The sequence below is a fragment of the Lagopus muta genome, chromosome 15 (genome assembly GCF_023343835.1).
Source record: "Lagopus muta isolate bLagMut1 chromosome 15, bLagMut1 primary, whole genome shotgun sequence".
NCBI classification, from domain to species: domain Eukaryota; kingdom Metazoa; phylum Chordata; class Aves; order Galliformes; family Phasianidae; genus Lagopus; species Lagopus muta.
Genome location: NC_064447.1, coordinates 10,466,301 through 10,487,521, shown reverse-complemented (window position 1 = coordinate 10,487,521; position 21,221 = coordinate 10,466,301). Strand labels below are relative to the sequence as shown.

At 50.9% G+C, this 21,221-nt stretch overlaps 1 protein-coding gene across 4 annotated transcripts in view; it reads right to left on the bottom strand.

Annotated features, from left to right (window-relative positions):
- Positions 1-20,224, bottom strand: part of PEMT (phosphatidylethanolamine N-methyltransferase) — a 37,432-nt gene extending 17,208 nt beyond the window's left edge. Inside the window, exons 1-2 of one of the 4 annotated variants that reach the window (XM_048961573.1) lie at positions 20,123-20,224; positions 17,381-17,488 (exon numbers count right to left, since the gene is read on the bottom strand). In XM_048961573.1, coding sequence (XP_048817530.1) covers positions 17,381-17,473 — 93 coding nt within the window. In that variant the 5' untranslated portion in view covers positions 17,474-17,488; positions 20,123-20,224. Of the gene's footprint in view, positions 1-17,380; positions 17,489-19,840; positions 20,089-20,122 lie in introns of those variants that run through there. The other 3 variants (XM_048961574.1, XM_048961571.1, XM_048961572.1) reach the window with 3 other exon arrangements.
- Positions 20,225-21,221: the final 997 nt, after the last annotated feature.

Sequence of the window (21,221 nt, the reverse complement as noted above, 5' to 3'; positions counted from 1 at the left end):
AGAGCTCTTCTGGTGGTCTTGTTAATTCCCCTTGCCATAGTGCTGGTTTACAAAACAAAGTGGATGAAGAACATTTCCGAGCCCTTCAGGAGCTGTCCCAGCTCTGTGCACCAACACATCACCTCCTCTTGGGCTGCCACAGCTTTGCCACAGCTGGGACTCTTCCCCAAGCACCCCAGAATCTTACACACGACTCACCACCGAGCAACAGCCTGCCTGGAGACCTCCTGAGGGGTCCCACACTGGTATTTCAGCTTCCTAACAATTAATTTGTTCCGGTTCTGGTTCTGTTCCTTGAGCAGCTAATTAGTTCTGGCTCAATTTCTGATTTTCTAATTTTAGTTGTTTGCTGGCTAATATTAGCTCTTGTTCAACCTGCGGTTACGCAGCTGGCGTTATGGTTTTACAGAATCATGAGCCAACGTGTTTTTATTTACTGCATGACGGATACGAGATGATTTTGGCATCCTCCACGGCTGCAGCTATTCCCGGTGCCGTGCCTGTTCCCTGGGCTGAGCCTGGCTGCCCACGCTCCCAGCGCTGTGCCTGGGCAACCTGAGCGATCTTGGCATCAGAATGGGAAGCCCCATGTGCCAGCTGTCCGAGTGTTTTCAGTTTTCCAGCCTCCTTGTTTGGATACAGAGTAATACCAACTTTCTTGCCTTACCCAAGAGTCAAAACAGTAGAAAAATCCAAGGCTTTCTTCAAAGGCCTGTGCTTTTACTTTAGGAATCTTGCTGATGGCTGTAAGAGACTGCTGAATGTTTCCCCAATGCTCATTATAGAAATAATTCAGCGAGCAGACATGGTTGCAGAACTGGCTGTGCTGCTGGGTCCCATGCCCTGCTTTTGGCATTTTCCACCTCCCTGGGCATCATTCCCTGCCCACGTAACGCCGTGTCGATTGCTGTGCACACCAACCCAGCCATCTCCCCAGCCGCTTGGGCTAACGTGAAAACAAAAATGAAAGCACAGGCACACATCCCCAGTGGCTGCCCTGATACCAAGAAGGCAATGTTCTGAGTTTCTTGTTCTTTTTTTGGGTGGGTAAACCTTCCTGAGCCGCCTTGAGACAGGCCACAAATATCTGCTCGAAAACCAATTTCATCTCAGGAGCTCTCCTCTGCAGTTGATCAACGGGAACTGCTCTTTACAGCTTTCTGTGCATGGCAGACCATATCCTCTCATTAATATTTAGTATTTGTTTCAAGGAAATTGATTTTTTTTTGTCTGCCATCCAAGGAAGTGAGCTTTTGAACACGTTACATTTTAATTTGCTCAACCCCAGCTTTGAAATAGAGACTTTGCTCTGTTTTGCATGACTCCCTTTCTATATCCGGCTTGCCCCAGAGGTAGGGAATGAAACCAGATACCCCAAAGGCTCACTGCTGCATCTCAATGCTAATCAGCTGGTCTTGTCCTCACGCTGCCCCATTGCCATAGCATCAGAACACCGTGTGGGCTCTGGTGAATTTAGGCATGTGGAGTGCCTGGGAAGGATTAGCAGCTCTCTTTCACAAAGGGAAACTGAGGCATCGGAGGGCTCTGCCTGCCTCTGGGGATGCTTCTGCCCTGTTGGCACAGAGTGAGTGAACTGTTCTGGGCTAAAATACGACTATGATGCTATGCTCTATGCTTCTATTATTCTGTGGTTGATGTAGCACTCTGGGACATGGTTTAGGGCATGATGGTGATGGGTCAGTGGCTGGTTGAGATGACCTAGTGGTCTTTCTAGATGATTTTCACGGTCCCTTCCAACCTATGATTCTATGACAATGAACCGGAGGTGCCTCCCTTGTACCTTGTCTCACAGTATTTTCCATCACGTAGGGCCCAGGAAACAACCCACCAAGAAATACAGGACTCAAACATTCTGTGAAAAGCCAAGAGGAAGAATAATCAGATCATCTGACTGGCACTGTGCACCTCAGATCCAAGAGGATATGCATGCATAGCCCTGGATGCCTGGACAATTCAGCTCAAACTAAAAAACCTTAATAGAAGAGAGACCTGAGCAAATTTTTAACATTCCCCTTCTGTCTGAGCTCCCCTGGGCAGCCCCAAGCACTGGGCACTGTGCTGGTGCTGGGGCAGGGGAAATCCTGGCCCATTCGCTGGCGCCATGTGAGCATCTCCTACAGTGGTAGATGTGTCCTTGCCAGCTCACAGAGCGAGGAGAGGGCAGGAAATGTGACGGTACTCCTATTTCACCTTTAGAGATCATGGGAACAGAACTGTTCCCCTGCTATGAAAAATCCATTTTCCCTCATTAAACCAGCATGACGTTCTCCACTCTCTGTCACAGCCTGGGTGCCAGAAAATGACCTTGCTTGCAGTTATTGCATTTGTCTAAAAAATGGGAGAAAATAGATACGCCTGAGCACCCAAACTCTGACTAAGGCACTTACAGGCGTTACATGGAACAGGGAGGGTGCAATGAGGCAGGGCAGGAATAACTGAGCAGGCTCAATGTAAATGCACACACTGCATGCCTGGCAACACTGGGGCTGGCTGACCTTTGCCAAATGCCAGAGCAGGCAGCATCTATGGCTGTCCCAAGTGACCGCAGAGGAAATGAGTGTGGCCTGACCTTATCCTTCCTAACAAACCGCGCGCTCGGTGCAGATGGTTTATTGCTGAGTGCTGGGAAGGCAGCACTGCTTGTTCAAGCTGTAAGCTCCGATGTGGGCTCCTTGAGGCACATATCTGAGTGGTCCTGCAGCTCCAAGGGGAGAAAACCTCAGGTTAAAACCTCAGCAGAAGTAGGAGGGGGAAAGCAGGCAGGGCTGATGCTGGGGAGCACCATGCTGCCTTCCACATGTGGTATTTCCATCACCAGGCTGCTGCATCCCTTCCCAAAATCCCTGTCATCCCAGCTCAGGAGCAGCACGGTGAGGATGCTGGATGCCCACGTGCAGCCCCATCTGCCCACCCCAGCACTGGGCATGGTGCAGGCTTTCCAAAGGCACGCGCAGCAACGCCCTGGGGACCCGCGTGCCACTGGCAGCAAGAACATGATTAGCAGGAGCTCTGGGCAGCGAAAGCAGGAGAAAAAGAACAGAACAAACCATGGTTTAATTTGTACAAGCTGGTAATTATAGTTGCTATCTGTCTGAAATCTCTATTGAGTTTATTTAAATATGTTCTCCGTGAAGGCCATTCAAGACAGGAATTATCAAGGTGTTGCAGCAGAAGAGATAATGCCATGCAGTTTTCAACAGATCAAGGGCTGATTAGGAGGAATTAATTAGCTGCTTAAACAGCCCTTGACTCGCTGCAGCAATTAGCAGTCACCTCCCCTCAGTCATGTTCCCCGTGCAGCCGTGGTGGTGATAGCGAGGATTGCTGTCCCTGCACCACTGATGAACAACGGATGTCCTCCTTCCCATAGCCATTAGCAGGCTGGGTCTTCATGCATCCCGCATCCACCTCTTGTATGCTATTAGCCACCAGTTCTCAGCTGTGCTCCACCACTGGCACTGCTCAGCAGACTGAATGCCACGTGCCAAGCTGCACTGCCCGCTTGCACCTGCTGAGCTGTCCCCGAATGGATGCTTTGCAGAAAGAGGAGGAGAAGCTGGTTCTTGAGAGCAGCTGTGAGGCCCCTTTCTGCCCCACTGCCTCCTGCCATCACCTCACAGAGCTTAATGTCATTTAGTTGCATCCTCCTGCACTGAGGGAAGCCACCGGAGCTTCGAACTGTCTGATCCAGGATCTGAGCTGTTGCTCTGAAGGCTTCTTTACTCCCAGGCACTCAATTACAGAATGCTGTGAGATGGTAATGGAGCCCGAAAGCTTTTTAGCAAATGATTAAAGCCCTGCAAAGTTCCCTCACTTAGTGCTGGAACAGCAGCTTCCAGTCCATGCAATTAAAACACTGCAGAGATATTAGAAGAGACAGGCACCGTGTTAACAGTTTCATGGAAGCTATACAGCAACACAAGCCAGAGCCTTGGTTTGTAAATGCCTTTTTTTGATAACGCACCAGGAGGAGATGAGATATAGGCACAATCCAAGTGTCAAAGTACCTCCAGGATCAGTGCAGACCCATGGTGGCGACAGAGTGGGGTTTGCAACATCCCGTTCCCAAAGGATGCTGCAGCTGAGGCAGAGAACAATGGCAGAAGTGCTGTACCAGCCTCTGGGTTTTCGGTGAAGAGTTAAGCCAGCACGGTCAGAAGTGTGCCTTTGGCTCCCAGAGAGGGGCTGCTGCAGTCCTGGAGTAACGAGCAGCAGACGATGGAGACAGTGGGTGACAGCTTGCGCCACACAGAGTCAGAGGAGGGCATGGGCAGGGGCAGAGCCTGAGGGTGTTGGGCTCCCTGAGTCCTGACACAAGTCCCAAGGCCACCCTGGGAGGCTGCAGCAGTCAGTTTTCTCACTTTCCCAATCTGTACGATGGTAATAACAGCTGTCAGCAAGGCACAGCCAAGTGGAAAGGCTTAGCTGATCCGTGTCTGCCAGAGCTTCAAAAGGAAGACATTGGTTCGACTCAAGAAGACTTTTCCATTGCCTTTCATGGGCCTTGGGTGTGGGGATTTGTTGTTTGTTCTTGCCAAAAGAAACAACAGCGGGGTTTAGGAAAGACGACGTGGTATGTGGATTGGCTGCATAAAGACACTGCGGTGTGAGAACAGCCAGCTGGAGCAGCATGGCTGTGAGCACAGGTGACAGATAGCTTCACGGAGGACAAAAATGCATGTGGAAAGCATGAAAGGCTGCATAAAATGAGAGCACCCACGGGCTCAAGAAGATAAATATTGAGAAGCTAAAAGAAGGCCAGGCTTCCTTCCAAAGCCCACCCAGCCTTGGTGATGTGGGGAGATCAGTGGCTTTGAGGACACCTCCTCTCTGGCAGCATAGGCATTGCGGAGCTGTGGGACTCATCTGTGCCACTGTGACAAAGCCGTTGCTGAAACGGGGGAGTTAAGAGGAAGAAATCAGTGCTGAAGTGCTTCTTGTAGCAGCTCTTCCCCGAAGAAGCCAGCGTGCTGCAGACGAGGGGTCAACGGGATCCAGTCTGAGGACTCTGACACATAGGGAGAAGAGTAGAGTGACTGTTTATTTAGAATTGGAAAAATGAGTTCTATGGAAACCCAGATTGTCTCAAGCATGGATGAGTTTAGCTTAGAAAAAAAGCCCACATCCTTCTCCAGTGAAAGTAATTGGACTGAAATGGCACAGGTCACCTCAGCTAACGGCCTTGAGATGGGGAAAGAAAACGAGTCGGCAGGTAAACAGATAAGGGTTTCATAAGGACTGGGTATGCTTTACCTCAAAGCTGTCCCTTGAGATTACCTCCACACGAGTCTTTACCTTGAATCCACTCATGATAAACAGTTAGATAATAAATTTCATTTGTCTAATAGTGTTTATGTGATTTGTCAAAGTACCATCTCATTAGCTGACTGCAATAAAAACAAGCCCCTACTTAACGAACACCGAGGCAGCCTGGGTCTGCAAATGTTCCATGAGCCATATCCTCTCCTCTTCAATAAAAACAAAACCGACATGGAATATGGGTTGTACTTGCTAGCAATTTCCAACACAAAATCTGAACAGCTTCTCCTCAAGGCAAGGAGCTCATGATTTATGTCCGAGGAGCTGGAAGCTGAAGGCAGGTGATTTTGCATAACCCAGGGTGAGCTGAGTTAATTAATTCTGGCAGTGGGCATCTGGAGCCCTAACCAGCAGCTCCTCAAGCCCACGCAGGGCTCACACTGCACGGCCCTAACGGGTTCTGCTGGCCAACACAGCCTATGGAAAAAGCAGTTGTGAAATAATGACTTCTCCAGAGCTCAGCATGGGCTGTGGGAGGCCCTTCCATTCCCAGCCCGGGATGGGGTGTGGATGGCCCAACACTGAAAATGCATCCTAACAAAATAAGCTTCCGAGCGACAGGCGAAGGCTGCACCTGCACCAGTGCACAGGGCTGGAGTCCACAGGGACCCATCTCGGGTGAGCAGCTCAGGTGCCAGATGAGCATCTTGCACGCAGGATGAGGAAGCGTTTTCCCTGATGGGATTTTGCACATTTTATTTTTCACATCTTCTGCGCTCAGATGTCTTGGCTCACACTCAACCTGAGCCAGAAAACCACACATCTCATATTTTCATACATTTTTTGGAGCATTTTTCCTGAGAAAAAAACAGGTCTGACTTTGCTCAGGCACTCTGTCAAGCAGGCACCTTCCCAAGCTGACTGGAAGCAAAGGTGCACGTCGATCTCTCGATGACTGAGACTGTTCTGCCCATCTCACATCCTGTACTTGCTTGTTTTTTTTTCTGTTGCTCATACTCCCGCAGCAATAAGTAAGCAAAGCAGGGGAAGGTGCCTGAAGTGCTATACACACAGACGCTGCTCTGAACCCGGCCATCTGCCCAGAAGACCCATTTTTAAACAAAGCACTCCAACAATAGCACTGACGATGTTTGATCTGGCATCGATATGTAAAGAGAAGCTCTGTGCTGCACCACGCTGTCAGCAAGCTCTCAGTACAAATGCCACGTTACGAGGCAGTCAGTGTCTCTTTTTTAAGACTTCCCTTCTATTTTCGCACCTCCACTCTGCTGTCTTGTTTCCAAATCAGGCCCTGGATCACAGCTGACCCACGGTGCTGAGGTCAAGTCATTCTGAAGTCGCTGCAGATTTCAGTGCCTTGGGTTTGGTTTTAGATGGGGGCACAAAGCTTTCTATCTTTGTCACAAAGCATCCACTCTGCTTTCCAAAGCTTTCCAATCATTGCTGCAAACCTGCAGTTTAAACCTCTGTAACAGCTGCAAATAAGACCAGTCGGATTAAACCCAGTTATTCCAGATGGAATAAAAGTGGACAGCCTTCAGCAAATGCATCCTGTGTAAGAAATATCCTCTTAGCAGGCTGAGACAAGCCTTCTCTGGTTCCAGGTAAAAGAAGATTGAGGTCAGCTAACGGCTCTGACATTTTTGAGGCCTCTGATTAATTGCAAAGACACTGCTATAGAGCTGCCCTGGAGATGTCAGCTAACGCTATGGCTTCCTGCTCTCCCACATGACCTGTGTTGCAGTGCAGCACCCAGCTCTGTCACCATATTCCCAACCACGTCTCCAACCTGCAGGTGTGCCACTCAAAGCCAAAAACCAAAGCTGGATGCTGCACTATTTCAAGAGAAGTGATTCTTTCAGCAGTCATAGCCCATGGGAGTGGAGATACTTAGACTCTGTTGTCTTAAAGATCAAATCAGAGGCTCCAGCTCATTCAGCATACAAGAGTAATGGGAGGTGGCAAAGGAGAAGGGGACTGGAGGAGGGCTGGAGGTGATTCACAAGCAGAAGCATCTCAAGATGCAAACACATCAGCACACAAACACAGCCCGACGCGCTGACCGAGATCTTCTGTTTGCTGTGGGGGTTTGCAGGCCCAGGCATCATCTCTGCAGTTTGCTGTTGTTAATAGGTTTGCTTGTATTCCAGCTCAACCCTGCTCATTAGCCACACTGTTGAATGTGACACTAATTCAGGATCGCTCCTATTGCTACAAATAAATAATAAAATTGCCTCCACACAGAGGTTGTTTTCTTCCTCTCTGCCCATAATGCAGGTCTGGTAGCATCTCCTGTATCTGTTAATAAAGACCATTATACCCAGAGTTTCTCAGCAAGTAAAAATTACAGTCATTAGCCAGTGACTGACGAGAGACAGAAACACCATTTCTGCCTGGGCTGGCAATAACAGAACGCAGAGTACGCGTCCCAGTGAGTCGAGCCTTGCTCTCCTGTAACGTGGTACCCAATGTTCTTCATTAGCATCGCTCTTTTTAATAGAGCAAGGCAGCGTCCTGCGGCAGGTCGCAATTACACACAGCAATTAATTCAGAGAGAAACAATGACAGGCGTTGCAGAGGCAAACCGTGCAGCGGGGTTGCCAAAAGGTGACATAGAAGAAGATCAGGAACATTGTAAAGCCCTGCCCAAGCACAAAAACAAAACAAGCCAAGGAACAAGTGATAGCGCAAGGAGGCAGGAGGGGCTGCTTGTGAATTACTTTGTAATTTTTGTTTTAAAAAGTAAGGAGTTACTACAATTATTGGTCGTAATACAATAATGGGCAGCACCAGCAGTCTGGGAGCAGGACTTCTTGTCCTGTTTGCAAACAACACACAAAGCTGGTCTGCTTCTCCCACAGCTGTAGCCACTCTCTTTGCCCTTTTATGAAATTAGGGCTTAATTCTCTGGAATAAGTCTGCTAATAAGGACTCCCAACACACCCATCCTTCTGGACAGCGTGTTCTCACTCATCACTCTCCCAGAGGCCGCAATGGGAGGGCGAGGGAGAGAATAAATATACCCAGTAGAGCACAGAATGCAATGGAAACCCAATACCCCTTCACAAAGTAGTGAGAGTTCGCTGGCAGATCGGTACTCGCTGCTCTGTGGGGTGGCTCAGCCCCTGTCCTCGCAGTGCTCGGCGTATCGTGTTCTATGCTCTGTGCTAAGCCTCCCCTGGGAACATTTCCCACGGCGCCGAGGACACGTATGTTTGTGATGCTGCTGTTGTCCCAATGGCCAACAATAGAGAGGGACAATGTGATCTTTATGTAACGCAGGCAGCCGAGCTCCGTTCCCCTGTCCTTGGGGATGAGATGTTCACACAGCCCAGCACAACAAGTAGGACCCCAGGCCTGGAAAGCCTGTTCTGGATGCTTTGGGAAGTAATGTAGCAACGAATGGGCTCATCTCAATTTTGTAACCAGCGTTTACACCTTCGTCTGGGTTCCAAAGGAGTCAGATTGATGCAAGTCATACTGGGAACATGGAGCTGCGTATTAGACCAATGTGTGAAGTGAAATAACGCTTGTAATAACAATCTGAAGGGTTACATACAATAACCAAACCCCGTGGACTTGCTGGTGGTTCCTATGGTGATTATGGGAGGCACCAGATGCAACCACATGCCTTTAGGCTTTTGCTCAATGCAGGAAACAACCCCAAAGCCAAGCGAATAGCTGATGATCTTCTTCTCTGCACTCCAAATGATCTCTGTTTTGAAGCCTCAAGCCCAAGGCTGAGATGTGTGTGCAAGCCATGCAAAATGCCCAAACCTTATTGCATTCACTCACGCATTTGTACCAAAGCATAGGATGGACCAACAGCGGTGCATGGCTGCGGATGGGGAGGCTGAGTGCATCTGTGCCATGTATCCTTGCAAGAAGCCAGCAGCATCCATACCAGGAACCCACGCTCACGCCTGTCTCTGCTGATGGCTGCACGCAGGAGGGAAATGTTCCTCAGTTGGGCAAGGCATTCACTTTGGCTTCCGAGTACATCAATCTCTGGAAAATGACTGCACGACTAAGTCCTGAAATGAAACTAATTCATTTCTGCTTTCCAGCCTTGGGAATCAAATGAGTAATTCTACAGTCATTAAAACAATGTCCTGGTAAAAATAAACAGGAAAGGGCACTTAGTAAGAATGCTTCATAGTTAAAAATACTGTATCTCGTCTGAGGTCATTCTGTTTTAGTATGAACAGCCAAGCGTGCCCCAAGATGATCTGATTTGGGATCACTCCAGTGCTGTTACGCATGTATATGCAGCTGTGCTCACCATGGCAATGGGAGGTGGAGGAGATAATTTCTTCACTTCTGATGCTTGGTACACATTGCAGCTTCCTTCTCACCACTGTGAGCATATAGATTTTTATTATTTCACTTGAAACCTTGTAGAAAACTTTGGCTCTCCACCTCTGGGCTATCTGAACTCCAAGATCAATCTGGAACATGAGAGATTTGGAAAACTATCAGCCTCCCACCCCAATCCACACGTGAACTGAAGGGTTTTTTTCTTCCCAGTGCAAAATCCTCAGTGGGATTTTACAGATTAAGCATCTACTGTTGGATTCACCACAGAAAACACAGCTCTGGAGGAAGAGGCAGGAATAGAAACATCATGGCAATGTGGGGTGATTTGGGGTCCTTCTTCCCTGCACCCAGAAAGGGAGGAGGAAACTCAATTTGGTCCTTCTGAAAGGGGCATTTCTATAGCAAGGGAGAGGCTCAAGCCAGAGGTGGCCACGGATAACATCATGCAGTACGGAGCTGATGCTGGAGGTGAGAAAAGTAGATAGAGTACTGTAGAGGATCATATAAGCTGCATGGAACCTTACCTTCCCTGAAAAAGTCTTTGTTCTTTTATGGCAAGGAGCTGCTACAATTACATTTTCCTTTATAAGCGAAGCACAAATCAGATAATGAGCAAACCTCCCACCACACAAAGAAGGTGGCGAAGGTGTTCCATGAGCCCTGGTGGTCAGACTTTCCTGCAACAGCTGAGTGCAGAGAAAATTGCTAAAACCCATCTTCATTTCACCCACTTCAGACTTTTCTTCCCAAATGCACAAAAAGGATCACACCAAAAATATGAATGTGCCCACGCAGACTGCGAGTGAAAGCCCTTCAGCCAGACAAGGATGCTGCTTGCACGTCCTGACCTGCAGAACGAACCCACGGCTGCATTATCCTCGGTCTGGAGGAGTGAAGAAAGGGGAAAAAAAAGGGTTTACAGGGGGGGAAAAAGCAAGATATTGTCAAATTTGGGCAGCTAGGTAATGCACTGAAGAGGTTTGTGATTGCAATGTTGCATGGGAAAATCAAGGGCTGCTGTCAGTCCCTCTTGACCCAAAATTTGCTGGGTGATGAGGAAAGTTTAATGAAGATGCATGCTGCTGTGGAAGCCTTGGGCTGCCAGCTTTTCAGGCAACCTAACTCTTAATTTTCAAAGAGAGTTCTCCTCCTTTCCTGCATATGAGCAAGCACAGAGGATAGCTTGATAGGGAAAAGAAAAACCACCCAGCACATTGCTGGGAAGGGCTATTCCAAGGCCACCCTCCAAAATTAAAGCCCTTGCTCTGGGTAGCCTGGCTGGCACAATGCTGTTCCCATCCCTCTGCAATGAGCCAACCCAAACCACTGCTGGAAGGCTTCATGGCCACAGTGCTCCCCAGCAACATCACGACAGTACTGTTTGTCTCCAGGTTAGAGTACATCAGTGTAAAGCTTTGGGAGGATGCCTTAGAAAGAGGGAAGTAAGGGAGAGAACCCAGGCAGGCAGGCAGGCTGGGAGTTGCTGGTATTTGTTTAACTGAAAAAGGCTCCTGATATTTACCAGCAACCAGTGCCCAGCTCACGCTGCTGTGATCGGGCTGTTGAGCCACCTGGTTTCATGCACGAGAGCAGGGATGTGGGATTCTTCTGCCAAGTGATATTTCCAGCTACTCCTGCCATGAGGAATAAAATTCGGGTGGAAAACAAAAGGAGGGCTTTGCCTCACTCATTTACTAATCTGCTTTACTGCTCATTTCCTACAGCCATGCGAGCAGCTGGAGATGTGTCCCCTCTGAGTTCATCAAGAGGCGAGAAAACCAGAAATAACAAGGGCATGCTTCAACCACAGTGCTATCCCTGAGCGCCAGCAGCCTAAATCCAGCCTGACCCCCCTGCCCCAGCAGACTGCGTGTCTCTGCCTTTCTTCGTCAGAGCAACGTATTTTGGGAGATCCTGTCTTTCTGGGAATTGGGCAGGTTTCTGCTAAACAGCTGGAGAACACTGAGCTCAATTTGTGACTGTGGCAGGAAACTGCCTGAAGCCCTTGCACAGCCCCAGTACAGCCAACATCACAGGGCACGTGTTGGGATTCCCAGAGCCCATCGCCACCAGTGCCAAGCTTTGGGGCTGGGCAGAAATGCTACTAAAGCCCTGGGCTGCCCAGCAGGCTTTCACATCTCCCTGTGTGGGTCGATAATACCACATTCTTTTTTGCTTCTTGCTGCATTTTTTGCTTTGCCCCACTGGATGCAGGTTGACATAGACTTGTAGTTTCACAGATTAACAATGTTGAGCAGCATCTCATCTGCAAGAGAGTGTTTTGCTGCAGTATGCTGGATAGGGATGGAGGGGGACAGAGAGGAACATCTAGAGCCTAAACACAATCCTCCGAGGAGCAGTGAATGGAGACTTTTAGCTTCAATGTACATTTTCATTTTCTGTATGTGCTCTGACTTAGTCCAGGCTGGCTGCCAGCAGCCTGTAGGGTTAAAGCACCAGTCTGGCATTCTGAAGGGAAAAGGACAGTGGTGCTGGGCTGCAGGATGTCTCTCTCCCCCAGGGTGACAGTGCTCCTAATTGTGTCACTCCAGCCAGCAGGCCGGAGGATGTGACCCGGTTTTGGAACCTGTTATGTGTCTCTCAGCGGTGTTGACACACTGGAAACACTAAATTTAGCAGCCAAACAGGTGCAGTACTACAGATTTGGCCTGGGGATGGTGGACTCACAACAGCCCTGGGGCGTTTGTTACGAGGTGGCCATGGGAATCGATGCTGCACTCTCACAACATGATTACAGCATCGCTCCGAAGCCACCACCGCCTGAGTGGGAAGCGTTACCGAGTCACTCAGAATAAAACTGCCACTAAGTGCTGTTTGGGCAAGGGAAAAAAAAAAGAAAAAAAGCAAATCCTCACTGTTTCTCAGGCACTGTAGGAAATGAAAACGGCTATTCCTGCCTGGTAGAGTCCAATTATGAATAATGCGCATTCTCTCCCAGCACAAAGGATGAAAGGCATCAGAGCTGGTGCTGACATTTTAAGACCGGAGTTGTAAGAATGAATCTGAGCCTTGTTGCAAGGCCAGATTTACCCCAATAAAGAATTGCTTTCTGCAGTCAATTGCCTTGCAGCGTAGCTTCAAGCTCCGCTATTGATCTAGCATCTGTTATAAGCAGATAATCATTGTCACTGTGCCACGGCTGCTACAACAGGATCTCAAAGCACTTTCCAGAAGATGGTCGAGGGCTGTTTTCGTGTTCTTACCCACAGCTACACGCAGGCAAAGGCTTTTCAGAGAGATCACGAAACTCTTGCAGATTTGCAGAATTTTAAGGCCAGAAGAGACCATTAAATCACCCACTCCAGCTGGCTCATCTATCCAATCCCGCCCTGTGCTGAATGCACAAAGCTGTGCAGGGCCCCCCTCTGCCAGCAGCCCGCCCCAGCCCTCGCCCTGCTGCCGGCTGACAGCCATTTCTTACCCTGCAATTTCCTTTCCCCAGCCAGGTACTAACACGCCACAGTCAAGCCACCTCTCAATCTTTCCCTTCTGTGAGACGAGCAGCCAGAGCTGCTGAAATCCCACAGCATAAGGCATTTTTCTCCTGCCCCCAGAAGGTTTCTGGGTTTGGCTCCTGGAGGTTTCAATCCTGACAGCTCGCAGCAGTGTGGGGAGGTTTAGGCAGGCACCTTCCTCCAAATATAGCAAGAAGTGGTCAGAAGGAGGTGAAATTGGGCTGCCAGTGCCTGCAAACTCCCCCTCCGCCCCACTCAGGCACTTCTTATCCACTTGGCAGGTTTCTCTAGTCTCCAAAGAAGGAGAAAAGGAAGGGAAATTAAAAATAAATGAACCAAGAGATACGCATCCATCAGGAGCCAGGCGTTGTCAGCTCAGGTCCCTGTGCAACCACTTCTTTAATCAAAACCTCATGCAGTTTAAACACTTGACAGAAGCCGAGAACAGAGATCTTGTTACCCTGAACAGGAAAAGCTGCAACCTTGAAGAATAAATTCACATTTGCCTGATGGGGTCTATTTTCTTGATAAATCATGCTAAGTTACGCTAATCCCACTCCCAACCTTGACACCTGAGCTTTTGCCCTGCAGATTCCTACAGGATGCATGGGTATTTTGGGAGGGTCACAAGAGGTGACGGGAAGAGCACGCTCTCACACAGCAACTGAAAGATGTGCCATCTCTGAATCAGGCCACGATGCCAGCCATATATTTTTAAGAGGCTCAAACCATGAAAAGGATTGCTGGTGGATGGATGCACTGCCCACTTCAACCTGCTTGCGTGGTGACAGACGTCACACACCTGGCTCACCGCTACGCCACGTGCCTCTTTGCTACTGAGACAGTGCCAGAAACCTTCCAGCCTTCTAGAAACTCCCCATATGCCAAGGCTCAGAGAGCTCTCTGAAGCTTCCAATACGCGGGTTATCTGCCTCTCCTGGCTTTGAAATGTTTGTCCCTGAGGAGCTGTTATTTAATATCTTCCATAGTTACCAACGGAAGGGAAATTTCTCCCATCGTCCTGCAGCTTTCCAAACACAGATGGGATTTATTGAAGGTTCTGCCTCCTCGACTCATTGAAGTTTTACGACATGGCTTCATTGACACACCTCCTTCTCATCGGGTGCCCCCCAACAGCACAACTGTGGCTCAGGTCTCCTGGATGCTTTGAACATCCAATTTAAGTGCTTCTTCTCAGAAAGTCAGGCTGGCCTGCAACCTACCTCACATGGGAGCATGGAACCAACAGCTCCTTCCGTAACAGCTATGGTGGGTGAGAAAGCAGAGGCAGGAGGAGGAGAGGAAAAAAAGTGAGGAGCACGGAAATACATCCAAGCTGTCCCATGGATAACATAACCTGAGGGTCACCTGGGGATGAGCTGGATTTGCACAGAGAAGGGAAAAGAGAAAGGGGGATGTGACCCCTGGGTTTGGTGGGAAATTCAGTTGGGGATCCCAGGGGGACATTCATGGTACCCCCCCAGGACATGCCTGCATGGAGGAGGTTGCAAAATGGGGAACCTGAGGTTTTTTTTGGGGGGGGCTTTTATCCCTTGGGAAGAATATGAGGAGAATCAACCCAGCCCAGCCCAGTTGGAGTCCTGCAAACTGTCCCTCATAGGCTCTGGTTCTCTAAATTGCTCTCTTAACAGAATTAGATCAGCAAGAACCACGGTTTGCTCTGCAGCCACGCTACTGCACAGCCTCCATCAGCCTTACTTCATCTCCAAACACAGTCACAAACACAAACAGTGTTTGTCCAGAAGAAACATGCCGGCTGCTTACCAATGCCCTGTGACTGCTGAGAGTGGGGCAGCCGGAGCTCGCTCCCCCCGTGGCCTTGAGACACACACAGCCTGAGCCCCCACTGAGCCGGGGTTTCCCCAGCACATTTTTATTCAGAGGCTCTACACAGAGAGGACAACCCGGCGCCAAACTTTGCAAGAGGCAGACCTGGCTGGAGTTCAGCAGAAAATGGGAATTAAGATGCTGAACTAAATCAATGCATCCCCACCCAGTTTCTGTCCAAATCAGGAATTTCATGCACAGGAGGTGTTTTGATCAGGGTCCCGGTTTACTTAATTAAGGAGAGAAAGCAGAGGCTTCCTGGCACAACACAGAAACCATCTTTACACTGGGGCTCTTGCAAGCTCAAACAAAGTAATTCAGATGCAGAGATGATCTCAACAGCTGAGAAGAAACTCAGAGAGCAGAAGACAAAGCAAGCCTGTGCGGGGGTGTGGAGAAGGAAAGAATTGCTGCTGGCTTGGTGCAGGCAGGAGACACTGATCACACGGAAAGGACTGGGAGGAGGTGAAGGAAGCAGGTTAGAGAAAATCTAGGGATGGCTGGAGCCACTGCTGCTAAAATACAGCAACAGCAGAGGCTTGCTCAGGGCTGAAGATTCCATAGCACCTCTGCAACAGCCTTCAAGCTGTGACTGGTGTGAGCCAGAGCCTGAACACATCAGAGGGAAGCCCTGGGGACAGGGCAGCACAAGCATATGGATGGAGGCACGTGCACTGCGAGAGGCACCTGGCCCTTGGCAGCTCAGGAGCACCTCGTGCCACGCTCACCTCCCCAGAGCTCCCCATCAGCGCAGCAGATCACTGCTCGCTGCAAACCCATACAGATGCCTTCTGCTCCCAGGTGGAGCTCCGCACGACTTGCTTGCAGTGCCACCTGCCGCCAGCGGCAATGCTCTTCAGATGCTGCAAGGGGACAGCAACAACCCAGAGCAATGAACTTCCTGCTGTTACATCAGATTTCCCTGTACTTTAAGAGCAGTTGAAGTCTTGATCCAAATAGCAACACTATTTCCCAAGCTGCAGGCAACCAGCACAGTCACAGGCATAGCAGCAGACACCAATAAAGTACTTTTTTTTCCTTCCCTTTTATGCAATTTCTTGCTGGAGCTGATCTCTTCCCCCAGAGACCACATTCTGAATCTTCTTGTTCATTGATTCTTTATGCTAAGCGACGACTCCACAGTAGAAATAATGTGGCTTATTCTAGTTCGCATTTCAGACACTGTGAGACTTTTTAATAACGAATTGCATGAAAAATTAGGGAGGCTGCAATAAAGAACTCCGACGGAGGTTTCCATAGTGAATCACGGCTAGGAGAGCCTTGCTTTTCCAAAGCCCAGCGTGAGACAATCTCAAGAGCCCCCACGCTCAGAGAGAGGCGAGCCCTCCCCCTCTGGAAAAACAAGGCCTTTGTAAGGAGACTTCCCCAGGGGGAGAATCACTGCGGGGAGGTTTGGCAGCGACTTCAGGAATCTTGGCTGCGATGACATCCCGTTTCCATGAGTGCTTGCAGGGAGAAGGTTTCGTCCCCAAACCTCAGCTGTGCTGCCGAGGACGCTGCAGGAACTTGTGCTTTCACCGGCCTGGGCTCCTTGCCTGGTGTGCTGGCTCTGCAATGCTTGCACAACAGGGCCAGAGATGAATCCTGTTGCTCTTGCAGGGAGGTTGCAAAGCACATCAATAAAGGGCAGCAAAACCTTTTCCGTTCTCCATTCCCAAAGCACTACCATACCCAGTGGCAACACAGTGCCTGCTGAAACAGTAAGCATCACCGTGCACAGATACCCCTGCCCACGCTTGGGGCTGGCTCACTGACACCTCTGCAGCTCTTTGCCAGACTTTGCAGAAGGATGGAGGGGAAATTTCTTCAGGTTAACTTTTGGCTGATTATTTATGTTTCTTGCATCCAGGCAACCTCCTGTCACCATATTTGCATGGGAAGCAGTGGACAACTGGCCTGGTGCATACCCTGCAGGAGTTTATGCCTAGGTATGAGTGGCACTTGTGCCACTGATGTCTCACCACGTACAGTGAGCAGTGCCTGGCTGCCAGGGTGGGAGGTGCAGCAGATGGTTGAAGGATGGGTTTGATTACTCTGTCCCCTCATCTGAGCTTAGTTCCTAATTCCTTCTGCATCCTGCTTTGGCTTCCTTTTTCCTGACCTCTGCAACATATGTCATAGTCACTGCCATCCCCAGGAGCCACAGTGCCAGGACTCTCTTGGCAGAGAAACTCCCTGTTCACTCTTTTCCAGTGCCTACGAACCGAGCACAGCTCTCTCCACCAAACTTCTCCAGAAGCAGTTCCTCTCCTAGAGAAGCTCCCAGAACAATAAACACCTGCACCAGGATGAGAACTACAGAGCTCTTGCAGGAGGGATGCTCTTGGGGTATTTGGTGGGAGTGGGGGGTTATTCAGCACAGCCCAAAGGGTATTCCTACATCAACTGCCAAAAGAAAGCATTCAGGCAGTTCTTACCACGTTCCAGAAGAATGGGTTGAAGGCAATAGACAGGACGGCTGCAATGAAGTCAGAATCAGTCACATCCACATAGCTGAAGACCCGCGCCATGGCTGTCACATCCACCTGGGGGGAGAGAGGCAGTTAATGGGGGTGAGAGTTCCTGCAGAGGCACTGAGTGTTGTAGCCAAAGATGGGGTACTTCATCCCAAATCAAATGCTCTACAGGAGCTGATGAACCTTCAGACCAACTCCTCCCATGCTCTGGGATCACTGGGCTCTCACGGAGCTTGGTGAAGGACATGGGCACCACAGAGACCCTACGGCAGTGAGGATGTGCATCAGGACTCCAGGTCAGCTAGATTGTTTCTGAGCTGCAGGAAAGGCAGCACCACTCCACTGTGTCCCAGTGACCCTGGGGACTGAGGACTGTCCCTGAAGTGGTGCTCTGTGTGGAAACTCTGAGCATTGAACTGCACCAGCTTCCAACTTGCCTTCCATAAACCAAGGCTGATGCAAGCCCACAGTATTGCACAGGGATGCTCTGGCATTGTTAGCGGTTGCAAAAGACTTTCCTGTCTTATTTAACAGCAACAAAAGGAAACCTTAAAGCTTGCTGCTTTTCTCTCTTTTTCCTTTTAAGAAAGAAACATTTTTCCCAGGACAGCTCCTTGACATTGTCAGCATTTTTACATGGAGTAAGCCATGCTGCTTCTCCATCCCTGTCTCCTCTCCCTGCAGTGGTATTTCAATGAAAAACAACCAGCACCTTTCTTTTTTCCTTTTCCCCAAAACTGTGAAAACAAATGACAAACTAGCCCAGCCCAAGCCCTTCCCTCACTTGAATCGAAATCAAGACAACATTGAGACGTGGAAGGTTTTTGCTTCCCAAACACAGCTGTGTTTGCAAGTCCTTCAATGCCAAAGGACAGGAAGGGCTGGAAAAGGCATTGCCTTTGCTTTGCCTGTGCAAGAAAGAAACTCCCGCTGTCTCCTCCTGAGCTCTTCAAAGGGACTGGAGCTGTGGTGGGATTTGTGGAGAGGGGCTGTTTGACCTGGTGTCCCCTCACAACGAGAAGGCTGCCCACATTACGAAGTGCAAGAGCAAAGGTTGCTTCAGTATGGGCAGAACGGGGAATCCTCACAGAGTTTTGCTTGCTGCCCACAGGCCACCACTGACTATCCCAGCTCTATAGGGCACCTCCATCCCAGTGAGGAAGAAAGGGGAGAGCCCCCATGGCCTGGTCCTGACCCTCTGCTCCCATTCCTACCTTCTCCAGCCCCTCTTGTCACACCTGGCCAGACCTTTGCCATCAGACTTCAAAATCCCTTCAAAATGAGCTCTGCCAAGATAACCTGCACACCACTGGTGCCAGGACCAAACTGTCCAGTCCCACTTCAGTTGCAAACCCACAGGACCAGGACAGCTTCTTTCCTCTTGTTTCATACAGTGCTGTGCACACTACCAGCACAGGCTGAACAAAAGCTTCTTGACCTACTAACTCCTGTCTGGCAACATCATTAACATTGCGCTCACCTTTTTTTTCTGCTCCTCAACAACCAAATTTGCTGCTGCTAGCAGGAAGCAGATTGGCCTGTGCCTAGCGTGTGCTCATTGGGATAAAATGGGAACAAACCCATTAGGATGAGCTGTCTCTGCAAGTCACTGAGACAACATAACGAGCACAGAACATTCAACTTTCCCCTTTCCTCCCTGACAGGTGATAAATAACCACACCTGCGATCTCTGAGAGTCTCCTGGTAGCAAATCCTGCTTGCTTTCAGCTGCACAGCCCCAAAATCAGGGTGGATGAGAGTTGCATAGGCACCCACGTCTTGTTGAGGCACCCTGGATTCTGGGCAAACACAGCTGTTGCCACGTAGATAGAGCATGCAATCATGGACTAAGCAGAAATTAGTGCCAGGAAGGGCTGTGGAAAGCATCTCAAGCACTGTATGCACTGATGCTGAGCATCCCTGTGCATCTGCTCCAACTGCAGACATAGCCCAGGGGTTTATTGCTGTGTCCCATACGAACAAGCCCCGTTCAGAGGCTGCACAGGGCACTGATTTGTTCCCCAGGTGGCTTGGCAGCCCTGCAACCCTCGGCCTCACATTCACAGCACGCTGGGCACTGCACAAGCCAGTGCGGTGCAACGGGAACGCGATGGGGAGGGCACGGAGCACCCAGCCGTGGTGACCTCATGCCACCTGCTGCGTTCCCAGTCCTACCGAGGACAGCAGGAGCCGACAGGAGCCAACATCTCCCTGCTGCTGGCAGAGCGCAGCACAGCTCCATTCACTGCGCCGTGCCGGAGAACGCCGTGCTGCAGCAGCACGGCACGGAGACCGGGCAGCCTTACTTTGGGGGAACCCCGCAGAGCCACACGGAGCCGGGCAGCGGGGCGGGGAGGGGAGAGGCAGAGCAGCAGACCCCGCGGCACCCCCCGCTCACCCCCCTCGTCCCGCTCCCGGTACCTCGCCGTACTCCAGGCCTCCCAGCCCGCCGCAGCAATCCCGCGGCCACCACCGCAGCCCCGCTCCCCGCCGGCCTCCCGGCCCGGGCCTCCCCGCCATGGCACGGGGCCGAAGCCGGGGCACCCCGCGGCCTTCCCCCGGCCGGCCGCCAGCAAGCGCGGCGGCGTTGCTGGGAAGTGTAGTCCTCCGTGCGCCGCGGGAACTACACGGCCCAGAGGACGCCGCGGCCCGAGCTGGGAGAGGCCTGGTCTGATCGCGGCACCTCGCGGGGCCTCGTCCCACCTGGCTCCCGGCTGACCTCGCTGCGGGCCCCGCCGCCTCCGCTGAGGGCTCTGAGCGTGTGTCTGTCCGCAACGCCGGGCAGGGCGGCCCGTGCTGACGGCGGTCGGACTTTGCCCCCCTGACCAGTGAAGCAACCGAGGTGGTGGGGGGGACTGGGGCCGCGTGCGGCCCCCAGGAGCTGGGGGGGCGGACAGGGGGTTTGCATAGGGTGGGTTTGCAGGGCCTGGCCACGCAGGCCCAGGTGAATACAAACAGGGCATCAGTGACACTGCAGAGCGGGACTGGGGAGACAAGAGGTCCCTGGGATCTCTTTTTTCTGTGGGGAAAGAGTTGGGGGTCCCAGTGGATGAGAAGTGGGACACGAGCCAGCACTGTGCGTCTGCAGCCCCGAAAGCCAACAGGCTGCATCAGCTGAGGGGTTGCACAGCTGGGAGGGATTGTCCCCCTCTGCTCTGCCCTCGTGAGGTCCCACCAGGAGCACTGCGTCCAGGGGTCCCCAGCGCAGGGATATGGAGCTGCTGGAGCGGGGTCTGCAGAGGGCATGGGGGTGTCAGAGTGGAGCGCATCTGCAGTGGGTGCGGGCTGAGAGCTGCGGTGTGCAGCCTGGGGAAGAGAACCTCCAGGGAGACCTCGCTGCAGCCCTTCCACTACCTAAAGGGAGCTGATAAACGGGAGGGGGCCCAACAGTCCCACAGCGATAGGACGAGGGAGAATGGCTTTAAACTAAAAGAGGGGAAATTTATATTAGGAAATGTTTACTCAGGGCAGTGTGTCACTGGAACAGGTTCCCCAGAGAAGCTGTGGGTGTCCCATGCCTGGAGGTGGCCGGGGCTAGGTTAGATGGGGCCTAATCTGGTGGGGAACAGCCAGCCCATAGCAGGGGAGTTGGAGCTCAGTAGTCTTTAAGGTCCCTTGCAACTTAAGCCATTCTGTGGTTCTGTGATTCTATGACACCATTATTTTCTGCGCTCCTCTTCTGGGTATTTATGATTGGTGGATGTGGTGGGCTGCAGTTCTGAACCTGACTGTGTGGGCAGTCTGGTAGTATCTTCCATGCCCCCACAGGGCCTCTACATGGACCATTCAGTTTTAAAGATCT